This window comes from Aspergillus pseudonomiae, assembly GCF_009193645.1.
Source record: "Aspergillus pseudonomiae strain CBS 119388 unplaced genomic scaffold BDV37scaffold_41, whole genome shotgun sequence".
Classification (NCBI taxonomy): Eukaryota; Fungi; Ascomycota; class Eurotiomycetes; order Eurotiales; family Aspergillaceae; genus Aspergillus; species Aspergillus pseudonomiae.
Genome location: NW_022476033.1, coordinates 105,610 through 121,670, shown reverse-complemented (window position 1 = coordinate 121,670; position 16,061 = coordinate 105,610). Strand labels below are relative to the sequence as shown.

The 16,061-nt window shown below is 48.9% G+C and overlaps 7 protein-coding genes across 7 annotated transcripts; 3 read left to right on the top strand and 4 right to left on the bottom strand.

The window, feature by feature from the left end:
* Positions 1-102: 102 nt before the first annotated feature.
* Positions 103-1,773, bottom strand: BDV37DRAFT_250668 (uncharacterized protein). Its single transcript, XM_032082198.1, has 2 exons — positions 892-1,773; positions 103-838 (listed from the first exon to the last, which is right to left on the bottom strand). The coding sequence occupies exons 1-2, from the start codon at positions 1,114-1,116 to the stop codon at positions 191-193; spliced, it is 873 nt and encodes a 290-aa protein (XP_031940598.1). The 5' UTR covers positions 1,117-1,773; the 3' UTR covers positions 103-190.
* Positions 1,774-2,069: 296 nt separating this feature from the next.
* On the top strand, positions 2,070-4,512 carry BDV37DRAFT_272216 (Fcf1-domain-containing protein; the record flags this gene model as incomplete). Its single annotated transcript, XM_032084838.1, has 6 exons — positions 2,070-2,105; positions 2,176-2,408; positions 2,465-2,630; positions 2,686-2,822; positions 3,414-4,000; positions 4,082-4,512. 6 exons carry the CDS (start codon positions 2,070-2,072, stop codon positions 4,510-4,512), a joined length of 1,590 nt encoding a protein of 529 aa, XP_031940597.1.
* Positions 4,513-4,735: 223 nt separating this feature from the next.
* BDV37DRAFT_145617 (translation machinery-associated protein TMA46) lies at positions 4,736-6,613 on the bottom strand. Its single transcript, XM_032078885.1, has 4 exons — positions 6,341-6,613; positions 6,264-6,281; positions 5,608-6,158; positions 4,736-5,550 (listed from the first exon to the last, which is right to left on the bottom strand). The coding sequence occupies exons 1-4, from the start codon at positions 6,398-6,400 to the stop codon at positions 5,121-5,123; spliced, it is 1,059 nt and encodes a 352-aa protein (XP_031940596.1). The 5' UTR covers positions 6,401-6,613; the 3' UTR covers positions 4,736-5,120.
* Positions 6,614-7,179: 566 nt separating this feature from the next.
* On the bottom strand, positions 7,180-8,640 carry BDV37DRAFT_145659 (uncharacterized protein). Its single transcript, XM_032078886.1, has 2 exons — positions 8,188-8,640; positions 7,180-8,137 (listed from the first exon to the last, which is right to left on the bottom strand). Exons 1-2 carry the CDS (start codon positions 8,198-8,200, stop codon positions 7,284-7,286), a joined length of 867 nt encoding a protein of 288 aa, XP_031940595.1. The 5' UTR covers positions 8,201-8,640; the 3' UTR covers positions 7,180-7,283.
* Positions 8,641-9,080: 440 nt separating this feature from the next.
* wos2 (Hsp90 cochaperone SBA1) lies at positions 9,081-10,059 on the bottom strand (the record flags this gene model as incomplete). The annotated part of the gene is made up of 4 exons (XM_032087388.1): positions 9,081-9,167; positions 9,239-9,424; positions 9,480-9,805; positions 10,029-10,059. The coding sequence occupies 4 exons, from the start codon at positions 10,057-10,059 to the stop codon at positions 9,081-9,083; spliced, it is 630 nt and encodes a 209-aa protein (XP_031940594.1).
* A 187-nt stretch (positions 10,060-10,246) lies between these two features.
* On the top strand, positions 10,247-11,955 carry BDV37DRAFT_250640 (ESCRT-III subunit protein VPS24). Its single transcript, XM_032082197.1, has 2 exons — positions 10,247-10,861; positions 10,922-11,955. Exons 1-2 carry the CDS (start codon positions 10,814-10,816, stop codon positions 11,558-11,560), a joined length of 687 nt encoding a protein of 228 aa, XP_031940593.1. The 5' UTR covers positions 10,247-10,813; the 3' UTR covers positions 11,561-11,955.
* A 483-nt stretch (positions 11,956-12,438) lies between these two features.
* On the top strand, positions 12,439-14,363 carry BDV37DRAFT_283880 (uncharacterized protein; the record flags this gene model as incomplete). Its single annotated transcript, XM_032087387.1, has 5 exons — positions 12,439-12,651; positions 12,711-12,740; positions 13,740-13,904; positions 13,962-14,032; positions 14,084-14,363. 5 exons carry the CDS (start codon positions 12,439-12,441, stop codon positions 14,361-14,363), a joined length of 759 nt encoding a protein of 252 aa, XP_031940592.1.
* Between the last annotated feature and the right edge of the window lie 1,698 nt (positions 14,364-16,061).

Here is a 16,061-nt window from a genome sequence, read left to right as displayed (position 1 = left end):
TTACGGCGCCAATCGGGCGGTCGGTTCTGGACTGGTCCGGAATACGTATTACCAGGGAAGTTGGATGTAGATCTCGCAGGGGGGGGGGGGGGGGGTTCTGCCCTGATATGGTGGTTTTTATTTGGAAATACATTACGGTGAGGTGGACCTCCGCTCGCCTGAGATTTTCTGAGCACGTCTTACCTTTTCCTCATGATCGAGCACGTATACATAGCTTCGCATAGAGCTCCTCCAAGCCATTCTCATCCTCTATTATCCATTGCGTCACGTAGTTCAGGTCGCGCCCCGAGTCTTCACGGTACAAAAATGGTTCTTCATAACCATTTGACCTATAAAGCATGTAGCTTGCTTGGTGCATACCTAACTCGGTGGGTTCCTCCTCTTCGAATGGAGTATATCCTTCATCACCCGCGTATTGGAAACGCCGGAGGTGCGGCAGGTCTTGGAAAGATTTGAAATAATCGTGCCATCGTTTATCGTAAGTTGCGTAGCGACTTCGCCGTGTTCCAGTACGGGTCGTGTAACTATCCAGATCCAGGTAGGCCATTTCTTTATTGTCTGTTTCCTTGATATTCCAGACGATGGCGCACTCATACAAGTTGAGTTCGGTGAGAGTGTTGCGGTGACTGAGGATCCAGTCTAGCTGGGAGTCGTGGACGAAAGTATATCTGGTCAATTCGAGAATCCTCAATTGCGGGAAATGTACACCACGGAGATCGAGCTTTGGGTAGTAGCCCCAGAAATCAAGATGGCCAAGGCTGAGCTTTTCTAAATTTTGGAGAGTGGGCTTCAGCCAGAAGGACGGCATTGTGGAAAAGAAACGCTGGGTTTCGGCTTTCTATTGGCAGCAGGTTAGTCTACGGTAGGTAGCGTTGAAACGTGTGTACAAACGTGTGGAGAAGACCCTAAGCTTTTGTGGCCATAATGGGCGAGGCCTAGGCGGAGCGAACGCAGATTCTTTAGGACATTCTGGATGTTCTCCGCCACGTCGGGGTTGGGCTCGTTCACATCCATGAATCTTTGAAAAATGAGTTCTCGTGGTGGCTCAGGTAGTGCTGCAATCGCCGACATGAACTCATTGATCATGACTGAGCGGCATTCCAGCGTCTTAGACATAGTCCAATTTCCAATGCCCCCTGCGAAGCGAAGTGCCACGCTCTGGAGTCGTGGAAGCTCCTTTAGACGATGAAAAAGCTCTACGCATTGGCGAAAGGGTTTTCCGTCATTCTCATCCGGGATCCCATAGGGGAACTTGAGCCTATGATAACCTAAAAACTGGGTGCAGATGCTAGTTTCCTTGCCCAAAAGATATACAGGGAAGGGAAACTAACACCAAAGAGTATCCCCAGGTTGAAAAAGACTTTTTTCACATGTTGTACACAATCATGCTCAACGACCTCAGTAAAATGGTCGCAGCTCCTCTCTGATGGCACAACTTCCCAGCATTCAAAAATCTGTGGTTTGCTGATCTCGTTTAGGGAACGACATACGAGCCGTACCTCTTCGAGCTCGTCTGGATCTATGTAACGGATGGTCCGGTAGAGAATCTCAATGGGAAGTGATGTGAGGCTCGGCGTTGCGCTGTGTACGCTGTGTACTCAGTCTAGATCTACTGGACTTGTACTGTGTCTTTTCGGATACCCAACAGGGCTGCCTGGGACCTGATTTGGCACTACTAGGTGGCGTGGCGATCGCAGAACATGTATTCTGCCTTTAAATTCACCAGTCGCTCCTTGCAATTCGTAGTAGTATACAGAGCTATGTGCGTTTGGTAAAGTGCTTCCTGAGTGTTGCAGGAGGGACAGTAGTTTAGCAGCATTTAATGTAGCGGAAAATATTAAAAATATTAAGCAATGCCTTACTCTCAAGGTGTCTACACCTCGATAAGATAACGTCGGCAAAACATCGGTCCGGTCGACATTTTCAACAGCGATGAAAGTGAAAAGCCGACAGCATCAAACCAACAGCCGCCTGCTAATGATTTAATGATTGCCATATACCTTATTTAATCGCATCTTCCTCCTCTATATACCCCGAGTCCGCATCTCTATTAATTATCCTCCGTCAAAATGGGTGTCCAGAAGAAAACCCGCAAGTTCGCCCAGGTACGCAATTCCAACCGCCGTATCAAAACCACCAGAGAATCACCAAAACTAATCCCAGACATGAAACCAGGTCAAACGGGCGATCAAAAAGCACGATGACCGCGCCAAGAAAGACAACAACGCCCCAAAGCAAGACAAGGCCAAGGGCGACGAGGTCGTGCGGGCGATTCCCCAAGCTCCGTCGAACATGTTCTTCGCCGCCAACACGGCCCTCGGACCCCCCTACCATGTGCTGGTGGATACCAACTTTGTGTCGCACTCTATTCGCGCGAAGACGGATATGCTGAAATCTATGATGGACCTGTGTGTTGCGATGCTACCATACGGTGGTTGCGGTGGCGATGGCTGATTCTCGATAGGCTATATGCGAAGTGTATCCCGACGTTTACGGATTGTACGATTGCGGAATTGGAGAAGTTGGGCGATAAGTTCCGATTGGCGCTGAGGGTGGCTAAGGATCCAAGATGGGCGCGCGTGCGCTGTGACCACCCCGGTACATATGCGGATGACTGTTTAGTTGATCGGGTGAGTTTTGGAGAGTTCGGAAGCTGTAGGATGACATGGTCTAACTTATTCGAAGATCACAAAACACAGAATCTACATTGTGGCGACGAACGATAAGGACCTGGTTCGCCGGATTCGCAAGATTCCCGGCGTGCCGATTATGAAGGTCGCAAGAGCGAAATACGTGATTGAGAGGCTGCCTGACCACTTTGAGTGAGCATGTGCAAGGGTCTAGAAGATCTCGTGTTGACAACTACGGATTCCACATCTGGTTGGGACGGTCGGACCAGAGGAATGCAAATCCGACTCCAATCCTGCGATACCGGCAGATCCTTATCGGCGGAATCCATCATCAATCCAATACCGCCGCGGACTCGCTTGGATTATCTGCGGAGGAGCGGTTTCAGGACTCAGATACGGAGGACACTGAATGTAACTAGCAAGGCTGTATACGACTTCAATGATGATAATTTGATACCATTGGTATACCCAAAGTGGAGATGGTCAAGACAAGCAGAAAGATGACTCAACTGCGGCATTTTCTCATAGATCTAGACTCGATTAAAGATATAAATACCCCATCAATGTATATGCGGGGTCAGCCTTATCCTTTACCCAAGACAGATTTATATACACCCACCTCAATTGACAAACCAATTTAATCCATTTCACCAAACAGCCTCCCGAAATCAAAATGCCCGAAAAAGAAACAATCGTAGTAATCGGGTACGTCCTTTCACCATTAATCTATACCAACCTCCACAACCAAAAAACAGCTCTCAAAATCTAACTCCCAAACAAAAGCGCCGGGGTAATTGGCCTCACAACAGCCCTCCGTATCCAAGAAAGGCTCAATCGCAACCAATCCATCCACCTCATCGCGCGCGATTTCCCCAACACCACATCCCTAAACTACGCCTCCCCCTGGGCCGGCGCACACTATCGCCCCGTGCCCGGTTCCACGCCGCAGGCCGTCCGCGAAGAAACCCAAGCCAAAGAAACCTACCGCTACCTCAAACAGCTGGCCTCAAGCGACGTCTCCTCGGGCGTAGCAGTGGTAGAAGGGATCGAGCACCTCGAGAACCCACCGGCAGAATATCTGGACGAACAGAGCGTCCGAGAAAGCTACGGCCATCTGGACGGGTTCCGGCACCTAGGGAGCGACGAATGTCCCGCGGGTGTGAGATGGGGCGTTCGATATGATACGGTCACGATTAACTCGCCGGTATATTGTGCGTATCTACTGCGGAAGTTCGTTCTGGGTGGTGGAGTTGCTAGGGAATATACGGTGATTGATCCGAAGGAGGCGTTTTATCTAGCCCCGAATGTGAAGACGGTGGTGAATTGCTCTGGGCTGGGGTTTGGGGATGAGAGGTCGTTTATTATTCGGGGTGTGTTTTTCACTATTCAGCCCTTTTCTGTCTGGGATTTACTTGTTGCGACGTGGTGTGGCGGCTAATGGTGGTTTCTAGGGCAAACTTGTCTTGTGCGGAATCCGTGCAGCCAGACTGTGACGAGGCAAAATGTCGATGGCTCTTGGTCTTTTTGTATCCCGCGGCCGTTGTCTGGCGGCACCATCATTGGGGGCACGAAGCAGCCGCGCGATTATGATCCTACTCCGTCGCTGGAGACGAGGGAGAAGTTGCTGGCCAACGCGGCCAAGTGGTTCCCGTTTGCGCCGGGGAGTGAGGGCAAGTTTGATGTTATTCGCGATATTGTAGGTAGGAGGCCGGCTCGAGAGGGTGGAATGAGGATTGAGACGGAAAAAGTTGGGGATGGGCGGTTTGTGATCCATGCGTATGGGGCTGGCGGGAGAGGCTTTGAGTTATCATACGGAGTGGCCGGGGATGTGGTGAAGTTGATGGTAGGCAATAAGTTGGTCGGCGAAAAGGCCTCGTTGTAGACATCGTACACACCTCTCTCCTTGTATTGTTGTCAGTTGGGGGGACGTGTTTGGATTGATTGTATGAAAATGTTCAGTTTTGAGACGACATTTGCTCTATACAACCTCTAAAACTCCCAGTGTCTATATTATCGCAGGTGACTTTCAAGTCTAATATTCAGGAAGCGCATATATCATAATACCTCGTCGGCAAAAGAAAAAGAAACCGCTAAGTTCATTTCATCAACGAACGTTCTTTTTTACGTACAAAACCTGGACATAACAAATGGTGTCCTTCACTCCGCCATGAAATGCACGACACACGATCTATCTCAATCTTGTGTACACGGCTGTTGTCTTCTAGAATCTTTGGGCATGAAACCGGCTTGGCCGGAGTTCACGATCAAAGATGACACACAAAACGTCACACGTTAACCGCAGCCCTCAGTCGAGGAGACCAATACAAGTGATTACTCGGTAAGATGAGCGACCAAAGATAAACAACATTGTATCTATCATCCAGGAGATCAACACTGCGGGCCCGGACAAAGGCCTGGTTCACCGATTCCAGGGTGGGGGCGCTGCCCGAAAGCCCAAGCGTCGCAGTTTCTTGGGGGGATCGCACACGCTCAGCCTTCACCCTCCTGTGCAATGGTTTCGTCGTTCGAAATCGGTACCGGTGTCCCATGCAGTCTCGCCAGCCGTTCTTCTTCCTTCTGTTCCCGGATCCGTTCCGTCTCCCTGCGGAGGGCAGCCAGGTTGAAGCTATCGTCGTCATCCTCCTCATCGCTGCTCTCATCCTCGGCACGCCAGTTACCGCTCTCAAACAATGTTCGTCCAGTGGCTTCCTTGGCCTTGCGGGCTTGTTCTTCGGCTTGCTTCTTGTCCAGACGCTGCTTCTTCCACTCGGCGAAGGTTTCCGGGGTGACCGGTGTCAGATTGCCCGTGAGCTTGTGTCGTTCGCTTTCAAGCCAGTCTTCTAGCGTTAGGGTGTTGAGCGGAGACTTGTCCATCAAGGCCTTCTCAGCCGCACGCTGCTCCTTTGTCTTCAGGACGAATCTGGTGAAGTCAATCAGTATTAATCAAAAACGGTGCGAAGAGAAGGGCGCAACATACCCAGGGGGCAAACTGTGCTTATACTTGCAGGTGTCACCTCCATTGGGACAGACCCAGAACCAACCGTACTTCTGGTTCTCGACCGCCTCGATGAAGAACTTGCAGACCTTATCAGTAGTCGTCTTAGGGTTTCCGTGCTTGCTGAGGACGACGTTGCGCAGTTTCTCTTCATCCCAGTCGTCCATCGTATCCTTCTTCTTGTTCTCTTCTTCCGTGGCCTTCACGTCTCGGGAATCGGTGTACAGATCCTTCTTAGCAGCCTTGCGCTCCACATTCGGATCGTGACTGAACTTGCACTTCTTTCCCTTTTCACAATTGCCCTGCTTGAAGAAGACACACAGAACGGTCTTGGGGTCCACACCGAAGGGAATCTTCTGCACCTGCACAGGCTTGAACAGCTCGGCCGCCTCCTTCTTCGCCTGATCGGCGGCCTTCTTCTCAGCCTCACGACGGGCCTTCTCGGCCTCTTTCCGCTTCACATCAGCGGATTTGTTCGACTTCTCCTGGGTTCTTAATTGTTCGATCTGCTTCTTGGCCTGGGCACCTTTTTTCTGTAGGATGAAAGATTTTGCTGTCAGTGGCGATTTCTCTCTCGGACGACCGTCGGGGGTGTTGAAAGAGGGGGGAAATTATGCTATCGGGAGATCGCTACATACGTTTTTCATGCCAAAGGTCTATAAAAAAAAATCAACGTTAGTGACGTTTATACGATCACGCGATCGGGGTGACAAACCTTGTCCTCGACCGTGGCCTTCTTCTTCTTGGGCTCATTGTTCTGCTTCTTGGGAGGCATGATGGCGGTTTGTCCTTTTCTCTAATGCTCTCTATCGATAAAACGCTGCAAACCCGACCAGATAAGGATAGATAGCGCACGCCTGTCTAGCGGTGGCGGTGGTGTTGATCGAAACGAACCTCCCACAGTCGACGGGTCGAAAACCGTTGGTGGGGGATTAAATGCGAGGGCGGAGGCTTTTGAAAACAACAAAGCCGGATTGCCCAAAAAAGAATCAAAAAGGAAGGGAAGAAAGATGAAGGGTCAAAGAACACCTCTCGCAGTTACCGAGACGAGAGGGAAACGATCGTGGTGGTCTGAAGGAGATCTTTCTTTTCGGTGAGTTGAAGGATTGATCTTCCTCCACATTTTCGAGGTGTGGGTTTGTTTCCCGTATTGTGGCGGCACCGCCAACAGATCTTTTTGCCCTGTAAGAGGCACCGTTCTGATGCTCTTACTAAGGGGTCATTTACTCCATTCTTTTTCCTGCATGGCCCCTACCACGTTGATTCTCGTGTTCTCGAGTAATGGGAAATGCGGCCAAGACTGGCTATTTTCTTTTGGGTTACATATTAGCAAAATAATTAGCTCATCAGACAAGTATCTTGATCTCCGGTTGCTACCAGGTACAGAGAGGAGACCAAGTATAGCACGACATTCGATGTTCATTACCATACATCTTCTGAAAGCCTGCTAGTAGCACTCGAGATATTGATTTATTGTTTACTGCTGTGTCTAGAATGTTTCGCAAGTCTGAGCGTATATTGTATAACAGGTAGAGGTAGTATACCCCGTGATTATATATATATTTGCGCCTTTCCCGGCTCACGAACCACCCGGACAGTCTATCGCGAAACAGCCCTAGTACAGGTCCATGAACGGAACATTCGAAGTCTTCATCTCACTAGACCCAATCTTCTTTCTCACAGAAAACCTCAGTACAAAGAAAATTCTTCCAACCTGTCGTAGGATCGCGACTGGCCTTGCTATACTCCCAGTACTGGGGATAATACCCAGCAAACTCCCAGTCCACCAGGGCAGTGATCTTTCCCTGACCATTGACAAGGATATTGCGTGGCACAATATCGCCATGGGTGAAAAAAAAGTCCTCGTGCTTCTGTGGTGGATCGTCGTCCTGTGAAGAGTCGTCTTCTTGTGATGAATCGTCCTGTGATGGACATATCATCGTAGCCACACCGTTTTCGCTAAGGGAACTGTTGAATTCCTTCCTCGAATTGAATGGCCCGACCTCTTCAAGTTGTTGGAAATTGGATATGATCCTTGCTGGCCCATCATTCAGGGCCCCAATATATGTACCCTTAAGCTTACGAAGCTCGGTGACATACCGCCTCAAATCCTCGGCGAGAACACCTTGTTGGGCCTTAGTGAAGTCCATCCACACCATGTCAAGTGCTTTACCCTCCACAAAGTCCATGGTGATCTTGTCGACTTGATCGTTTTTCCAATGAACCAAAATTGGTAGTCCTTCTTCATCATTCTTTCGCTCGAACACTTTACCGTTTTTCAAGAGGATGTTGGTTGATTTGCCTTCCCTATCATAGCGGACGTCGAGCCTTTTGTCTCCGTAGTGGATGCTACGGACTTTTGGAACCGGGATCTCTGTATTGTCATTGATGAAGATGAGCGAGAGGGCCTCATAGATCTTGAAGTCCTCCCCGCTCTTTACTATCTTCCCATCGATGTATTCTACCGTGTGGGTCCCTTTGTGGTATATTAACTGGTTTTGAGGGATGTCATCTATTGCTTAGGGTTAGCTGATGTCATAAGTAGATGGATGATATGCTTACCATTACGCGCCATTTTGAGAACACCGTAGACTGCAATACTGTTGAAGTTACATATTAGGGCAAACAGATAGGAAAAGCAAGATCATTTTATATAAACGAGTCTATATAATTGCAGAGCGCTTCTCGCTCCGCAATAAAGGGTTTCAGAGCTCTATGAGGAGAATCAAGAGATGTTTCGCCAAATAAAGCGTTGATCGTGCCATGACGACGCTTTTCATATTCAAAACGGCTTTGAGGCTCTGTTTCGAAGGAGAGATGGGGTGGAGGGTCTGAACTGTGGTTGTGTGAAGTGATGATATGTAACTGTTATGTATGGATGTTTTCATCAGTGTGACCCAACACGCCGATGTTGGCGGTTGGTTGACTAGAGACAATGAATGAGACGGTGTGGTTACCCCATGTTCGAGATTCGGACAAGGGTTCTATGATCTTCCCAAAAGGCTTTATCCTCGGGTTCTACAGGACAAAGAGACATGGTCCTAACACTGACGAATATCAAAAAGTCAGCGAAGTCGACTGGGAAGAAAACATGTGTAGAAATGCGTTTTTGTACTCCTGGACAACCCGGATGCCTTGCGCGTTTGGTACATACCATGGTACACACCGAAATGGGAAATTAACCTCAAATTACATATATGCACTATCTCGATATCTCCGGCATCAAGAGTAGGTACCGGTAAGTTTACACCTCCCCATTGGGCACTCGATGCGTACATTACCCCCGAACACTGATTCATCTTCCTAACCTCTCAATCTCGCATATCATACTGTAGCGCACATCTGAGCGCAATAGGTAGTATCGCTGATCATCTCATACAACTCATTGGATCTTATTTTAATTCGTCACCAAAGTCATGGATCAAGCCCGTTTCAAATGATTTTTAAGCATATAATTAAGACACCTCCTGAATCTTAGTGGACTTAGCCGACTCCCCAGCGTCCTTATCAGCCTCCTCAAGCTCGGGCATCTCATCATCATCCTGGAACAAGTTGTCAGTATTTGCAACTGTATGACGTTGATAACTTTGCCTGCGAAAGGGGCGGAACCTACCGAGCCGACCTCAGCACCTTCACCACCAAGACCAGCGCCACCCATTCCCTCAAGGCCTGCGCCGAGCTTGGAGAAGTCAATGTTTCCAAGACCACCGCCCTCGCCGCCGCCGAGGCCTTCGAAGCCGCCGAAGTTATTCGCATAGTCATCCTCAGCAGCCTCGTCCTGCTCATCCTCGTCGACCCACTGCACAATTATCAGTATCGCACATAGTCGTGTTGGAAGAGGTCGCATTCCATACCTTATCGAAGTCGGTCTTGATGAAGTGGATCTTCTGAGTGGTCTTGAGAAGACGGGGCCAGTACTCCTCCTTCAGCTCCTTCTTACGCAGGACCAACTCAACTTCACGGTCGCTGTGGTTCACCTTGGAGTTCTCGGGGTCGATCTCGGCGTACAAATCCAGGGAGACTTCATAACGAACACCCTTCTTGGAATCACCGGCGAATGTGACATTGGTGGGAGTAATGTTGAGGGTGGCTCCGGCACGAGCTACATCGGAAGCCTTGATGTTTACGTAGAGGTAATTGCGCTCAGCGTCGTCGGCAGATGAGCGCTGGGCCCATGTGACTGGAGGGTTCCCATATGTTAGCGAACCTCGATCCGATTAGGAAAGAATCAGTGCGTTAATGGATTCGAGAAAAAGCCTTTGAGCTTATTCTGCTCCTATCCCCTCTCCTAAATAACAGAAGAAAAAAAAACCGATACAGAACGCCAAGGTGGGAAGGTTATGTTGGCATAACTTGCAACAAAGCGGGGAAAGGTAAGAGGGGGAGTCTGCAGAATTACGTACCTTCAGGGTGGGCCTTGGGAAGCTCAGACATAATGAAGGTGGGATGTGTAACGGGGATTGTATGGATAAATGGAAGTGAAGATGAGAAAAGGGGGATATATTGGCCAGTGGAAGGGAAGGATTATCGTGAAGGGTCAGTTGGAAGCTGAAGAGGTTGAGACTAAGCGTGTTTGGTGAGTAAGGGAAGAATAGTACTAGTAATATTCGTCCTACGAATACCAACCACAGCTGATGATCCGCTCTAGAAAGTACTGGAACTCTCACTCCTGGCCCGCTGTTTGACCTGTTTGCGGACTGTGGCCTGCCTGGGGCACCAAATTTACTCGACGTCACCGGAAGGCGGTCACTCACTTACAACCGCTCGCTGACTCAGCAGGGACTGGATCGTCCGTTCGCTGGCCACGATCATGTTTGATTCTGGATCAACGAGATCGACCACAATGCTGATTACACTCACAAGTGAGGATCATCGAACTCGCGGTGTGATTTAACCCCGTTTAACGTACACGGTAACGCTGTCAACCTGAGCTCATTCCCGGCTATCTCACCACATTGCCGAGGAATCCTGTGCGCTGAGAGATCATCCTGCCTTGATAACCCCACCTACTGCAACGGCCCAGTCCATAGATATTGTATTCTGAGCCTTGTACCGATACGGTCCCGACCTTTCTGAATTACCTTATATATCTTCCCCACCCTTGCTGTTCACATACAGGCTATTCGCCATAGGCTCCACAATATCAAAGGTCTAGTATAGAGAGATCAGTGTGTTAGCCCGATTCATCATGGAGACTCTCAAAGCGGTCTTTTTCGGTCCTGATCCTCAGGCACAGGTATGCTCGGATTAACTACGCTCTCAGACTTGATCATTCTAACAAGATTTCCATGGACAGATGAGAAAATGCAACGCACTCATCCGCGCCAATACTCGCCAATTGGACCGCGATATTGCACAGCTCAGGACTTTGGAGAACAAAACGCGGCAATACATTATGAACGCCTCCCGTCGAGCCGAGCGAAATCCATCACAGTCGAAGCAGGCCACTAAGGAGGCTAAGACGTTTGCTCGCGAACTGGTTCGGATCCGGAAACAATCCACCCGTCTACACACGAGCCGAGCCCAACTACAGAGCGTCCAGATGCAGGTCAACGAAGCATTCTCGGTGCGCAAGATCCAGGGAAGTCTGAAGAAGTCGACTGGGATCATGAAGGACGTCAACACCCTCGTCCGACTACCCGAATTGAACGCGACGATGCGTCAACTTTCGACCGAGCTGGTCCGGGCTGGTATCATCGAGGAAATGGTAGATGATGCGATGCCAGACAATGAACTCTACGAGGATGAACTGGATGAGGCCGAGGAGGAGGTTACTAAGGTCTTGCAGGAGATCTTGCAGGGAAAGCTTGCGCAAGTCGACGCGGTCAAAGCCGAGGAGCCATTGGAGGAGACTCCCGCCGCCGAAGAGCAGTTCGAAGACCAGGAGGCCACTCTCGAACAAATGAGAGGCCGACTGGAAGCCTTAAAGAGCTGAGTGCGATGAACCCCGGATTGAGCCTATGTCTACGTATGCCTGTAATATGATGTTACGAGCGACCCTGAAATGCTGCCAAAAGCATGGTTCTTTGTTATATATTCATTCTTGGAGTTCGGCCGGTGGAGCACGTGGGGTTTGGTTCATTTGCATTTTTTTTGTGTCTACTTTAGAGGCAGGCCCTGATTTCCAGAGTATGCAAGGTTATTTCAGCGTTGTCTCAATCCATTGTCATAACTTCTATATCGACCACATGGTACATGTCATTATCATTCTTGGAGTGGGTCGAGGGTCTTTGCCTTCTAATCCATACTTGTATAGGTGAGCCATGGCATTGATGCTAAAAATGACTCTATTAACCCATGAATAATGAATAACGATGAATTGGAGGTATAATGAATGTCAATATATGTTATTCCGTGTCAAAGTATCAATCGAGCGTAGTGTTGATGTTGGTTAAACACGGTCAGGTCGGTCAGTGACGCTTCTATTTGCGGATGGGGCGACAACCGCCCCCAAAGCGGACTAGCGGCAGAACTCAGCCTCTCCTCCGGTCTTTCCTTGTTGTCCCTCGACTTCCACCCGCGCCTGTTTGTCTTCCCGCATTTGCCTCTTCTCTCCTTTTTATCATCTCAACATCGCGCCGTTTATCTAAACGTGGTGCAAAATTGACTCTAATACTTCTGTTCAACTCCACTATCTACCACTTATCGCGCAAGCTACGCCTGCTAGAGCAAGCGTCTCAAAATCAGACTTTTACGCCGCCCTTGCTGTTGCGAACCTTTCTTCGGTGACGCAACGACTGACACGCTCGAACTTGTTGGATCTTTGGAGAGTCGCTAGTATCGCCCATATTCATCTATTCTTCACCTAACACAATGTCTGGAAAGTTGGACAAGTCTCTGGACGAGATCCTCGTCAACCGCCGTCAGGGCGCTCGTCGCCGCAATCGTCGCTCAACCCAGTCTAAGGCTGCCCCGGCCGCCGTTGGAGGAGTCAAGAAGAGCACGAGGGCTGCGAAGCCAGCCGGCAAGGTTGCCCAAGCTGGACACCCTATGTCAACTGAAAGCAAAATCATGGTCAGCGGCTTGGTAAGTCTCGATTCTCGTTTCTTAATCTTGGCCAGGACACTCTTTGCTAACGTGACCAGCCTTCCGATGTGAATGAGGCCAATATCAAGGTATGTTGATTAAGAGGCCTTCGCCTTGGGTTTCTATCGCCATGTCTTTCTTTCTCGAGACCTTTGAGGCGCACCGGCTCTTACACGCGTTCCGACCCTTGTCACGACGTCCTCATATCTTCGCGACCGTTCTTGGTCACTTGAAAAGGCAGCGTACTCCTTTGAGCCATGTTCGCGCGCTATTTGAAATCTAGCACTTCGCGAGTCAGCCGAAGTTGAGTCCTGCCTGCAGTCTTGCGAAAAGTGTATCATGCTTGAGCGGATCTTTTAGCAATCCGTTCGCGAGATCACTGCAGACTGTGCTATGAATGGTAGTTGAAACACACCGTTCTGATTTCATCCCGCTTGGCCACACCTTTTGAATTTGCACTTCGGGTGTCGGGCATCAGCGAGCGCACCAGCAGACCAGTAGGGCATTAGTCCATACAGCAGGCAATTTTCTCCTGAAATTTCTCTCCCATCGTCTCTGTCTGAGTGTGCCATGTAATATGGGAAGAGGCACCTCGATTGTGACTTTGGTGGGACCCGTTAGGCCTGGCTTCGCCCTGAGATGGGCTATTATGTGGGTGTCTGGGGGAACCTGATTAGTCTTCACCGCACACCAATGATAATGTCTTGACTACGTCGGTACTTTGTATTTGGACATGGTGTTGGGTGGATCCGACCCTGGTTCAAATAAGTGTGGAAGTGGATTTTTCTTGGTACCGGCCGAGGTGGATTAGGAACTGCGAAGAAGACACGACTTTCAGTAGAATGGAAATATTGGCGGCCATTGATGCAGACTTCGGATGCCTGTTCACTGTCTCGGGCTTTCGAACTTGTTGCATCTAACCCTTGAGGGTCTTACTAACTGCCGCTGTGTGCTCGCTGATGCTCTCGCTGTGGAATCTCGGTCCAACCTACGCGTCTTTTTTCTCGAGCTTTCGTTCATGCCAGCGTCTACAACCATGTGACTAAATCTTCATGAGCACAAGTACTAATCATGTGTGCTGGATATAGGAATACTTCTCTAAATCCGCAGGACCCGTCAAGCGAGTCATGCTCACTTACAACCAAAATGGCACTAGCCGCGGCATCGCCTCCATCGTCTTCAGCAAACCCGACACGGCTGCCAAAGCAGCCAAGGATCTGAACGGACTCCTTGTTGATGGACGTCCCATGAAGGTAAGTTTCTTACCTCATTCTCTATTTTCCCGATGGGCTGAGTCTAACGTTGTGCAGATTGAGGTTGTCGTTGATGCCAACCATGCCCCCGAAGTCCCCGCTGCCAAGCCCCTTGGTGAGCGTGTCGCGTATGTGTATATTAGTGGTGCTATTAAAGGACTAGTACTAACCGAAAACAGACAAACCAAGTCTCAACCCAAGCCAGCCACTGCCAGCAAGGCTGCCGACAACACTCGTGGACGTGGCCGTCGTGGTGGCCGCCGCGGACCCAAGCCTAACCGTCCCAAGCCCAAGACCGTGGAGGAGCTTGACGCTGAGATGATGGACTATTTCTCCAACGAGAACGGCGGTCCTGCCGAGGGCAACGCCCCTGCGACCGCGCCCGCTCCGCAAGCCGCCAACGGCGGCGAGGATCTTGGAATGGCTGAGATTTCTGTAAGTTGCCCTGGCCTGGGGTAAGCTGGAAGACTGGCTAACATGTGTATCAGTAAATGTATCGTGGTACCTTCATTTCAATTGCAGAGGCAGGTTACTTCTGCCAAGTCAGGTTGGCTTCTAGTCAGCTAGTGATGCCATCCGGACTTGATCTTCGGATTCGTGTTTCGGTTCTCTTTTTGCCCTTTTTCATTTTTCTCGCCGTATGTTTTCTTAGTTTGGCTTTCTAATGTCTCTTCTGCTATTTGACTCGTTGACGGGAACTGGAGGAAGACTTGTATGTATTTAATAAACGGATCGTTGCAATGAAAACCCGAGGTGAAAACGTGAAATGTTGCCAGCTCTATGTAGTTTTGGGTTGTGACCAGGCTGGTCCTGGGACTAATGCAGTTTTATAATATAATACCAGTCATATTACAGTCCAAATTTCTCACTTTTCCGCTTATTATGAGCACTGAGTGGAGGTGTCTTGATGCCACGGTTATTGTCAATGTAAAGTTAGCAATATGAATAACCCGAGGCAGGAAGATTTGCATGTCCATCTTTCCATCATCACTTGAGCTTCACTTTCCCAGGAAGTCTCCACGGGAATGTTAAATTGCAGGAAAGCTGACATGCCCGGAACAGGCTACCTGCATAACAGGCTCTAGTGACACATCTTACTCTATACGTCTCTTAGTCTTTTGAATCTCCCATTCTCCTGACTTTCTAGCTATCTCTGGAGTTGAGCCCGCAAACAAATTCTATATTTACAGTCAATACCGGCCATATAATTCCCTTCCAAGTTCATATTCCAGATGCATCAACTGATAGACAAACATCCAAAATATACAAGAATATAGGCAAAATCCAAAAAAACTAGTACATTCATGAAATCAGCAGAAGTCAAAAGTACATCGGTGTCATACACACAGCTGCTCCAGTAGCCCCTGGATGGAAGCTCATAAAGTGGAGCAGAAGTTTTACAGTAGTGCGTAGGGTACCCTGTATATGTTGTGACTATCAAAGCTGAATACGGAAATGGTATCGCATTTTGGGGTTAGGATCTTTCGATCTTCAGTTTCAACCAATAATATTTTACATTCTTGATGCACTGGCATGCACCGCAGAATAGATAGTGCGGCCTCTTGATCTGTTTTTCATTATGTTTGGGACTAGTACTTCTATGATCCCTGATCTGCAGGATAGGGTTCCAAGCCATCATATCTTGGCGTGCTGAGAGTGTGACGATGGAATATAGGTCACAAGGGCCTGATGTGTCACATCGTAGGGCGACAAACAGATGGCATTCTCGGAAGATAATTCCGTTGTGCTGATCAGGAATGTATGTAAATGCCGAAAGAAGAACTCAACTTCCGCTTTCGTCGAAACAACGGCACAGGTAAACTCAAGCTTTGAATTCACATAGATGTGCTATGTCCAGCCGGATGCGGCTATGTAGAAGGGTGACTTCATTTAGGCAGTCTCTGTATTAAGAGTTGCTTCCGAAATGAGATGAGATATGACCTGTGTGCAGGTTACCCATCCCTTTACAGATTGTAAGCATCCGAATCTGCATTGACGGACAGGTCTGGTCATAGACCCTACTCCGGTATATCGAATATAGCATAAGTGAAAGGCTGTGTGTGTGTCTAACGCATCATGATTAAAACTGCTAGCTTTTTAATAGTCGATTATTTGCAATGAAATAAAAAAAAAAAAAAAAAAAAAAAAAAAAAAAAA

Bases quoted from the DNA above. Each gene is read 5' to 3' on its own strand.
- BDV37DRAFT_250668 (XM_032082198.1), bottom strand. From the start codon at position 1,116: ATGTCTAAGACGCTGGAATGCCGCTCAGTCATGATCAATGAGTTCATG. The intron at 839-891 runs GTTTGTACACAC...TGCTGCCAATAG, and splicing joins GCTTAGGGTCTTCTCCACAC to AAAGCCGAAACCCAGCGTTT.
- BDV37DRAFT_145617 (XM_032078885.1), bottom strand. From the start codon at position 6,400: ATGCCTCCCAAGAAGCAGAACAATGAGCCCAAGAAGAAGAAGGCCACG. The intron at 5,551-5,607 runs GTATGTTGCGCC...TGACTTCACCAG, and splicing joins AAGCACAGTTTGCCCCCTGG to ATTCGTCCTGAAGACAAAGG.
- BDV37DRAFT_250640 (XM_032082197.1), top strand. From the start codon at position 10,814: ATGGAGACTCTCAAAGCGGTCTTTTTCGGTCCTGATCCTCAGGCACAG. The intron at 10,862-10,921 runs GTATGCTCGGAT...TTCCATGGACAG, and splicing joins GTCCTGATCCTCAGGCACAG to ATGAGAAAATGCAACGCACT.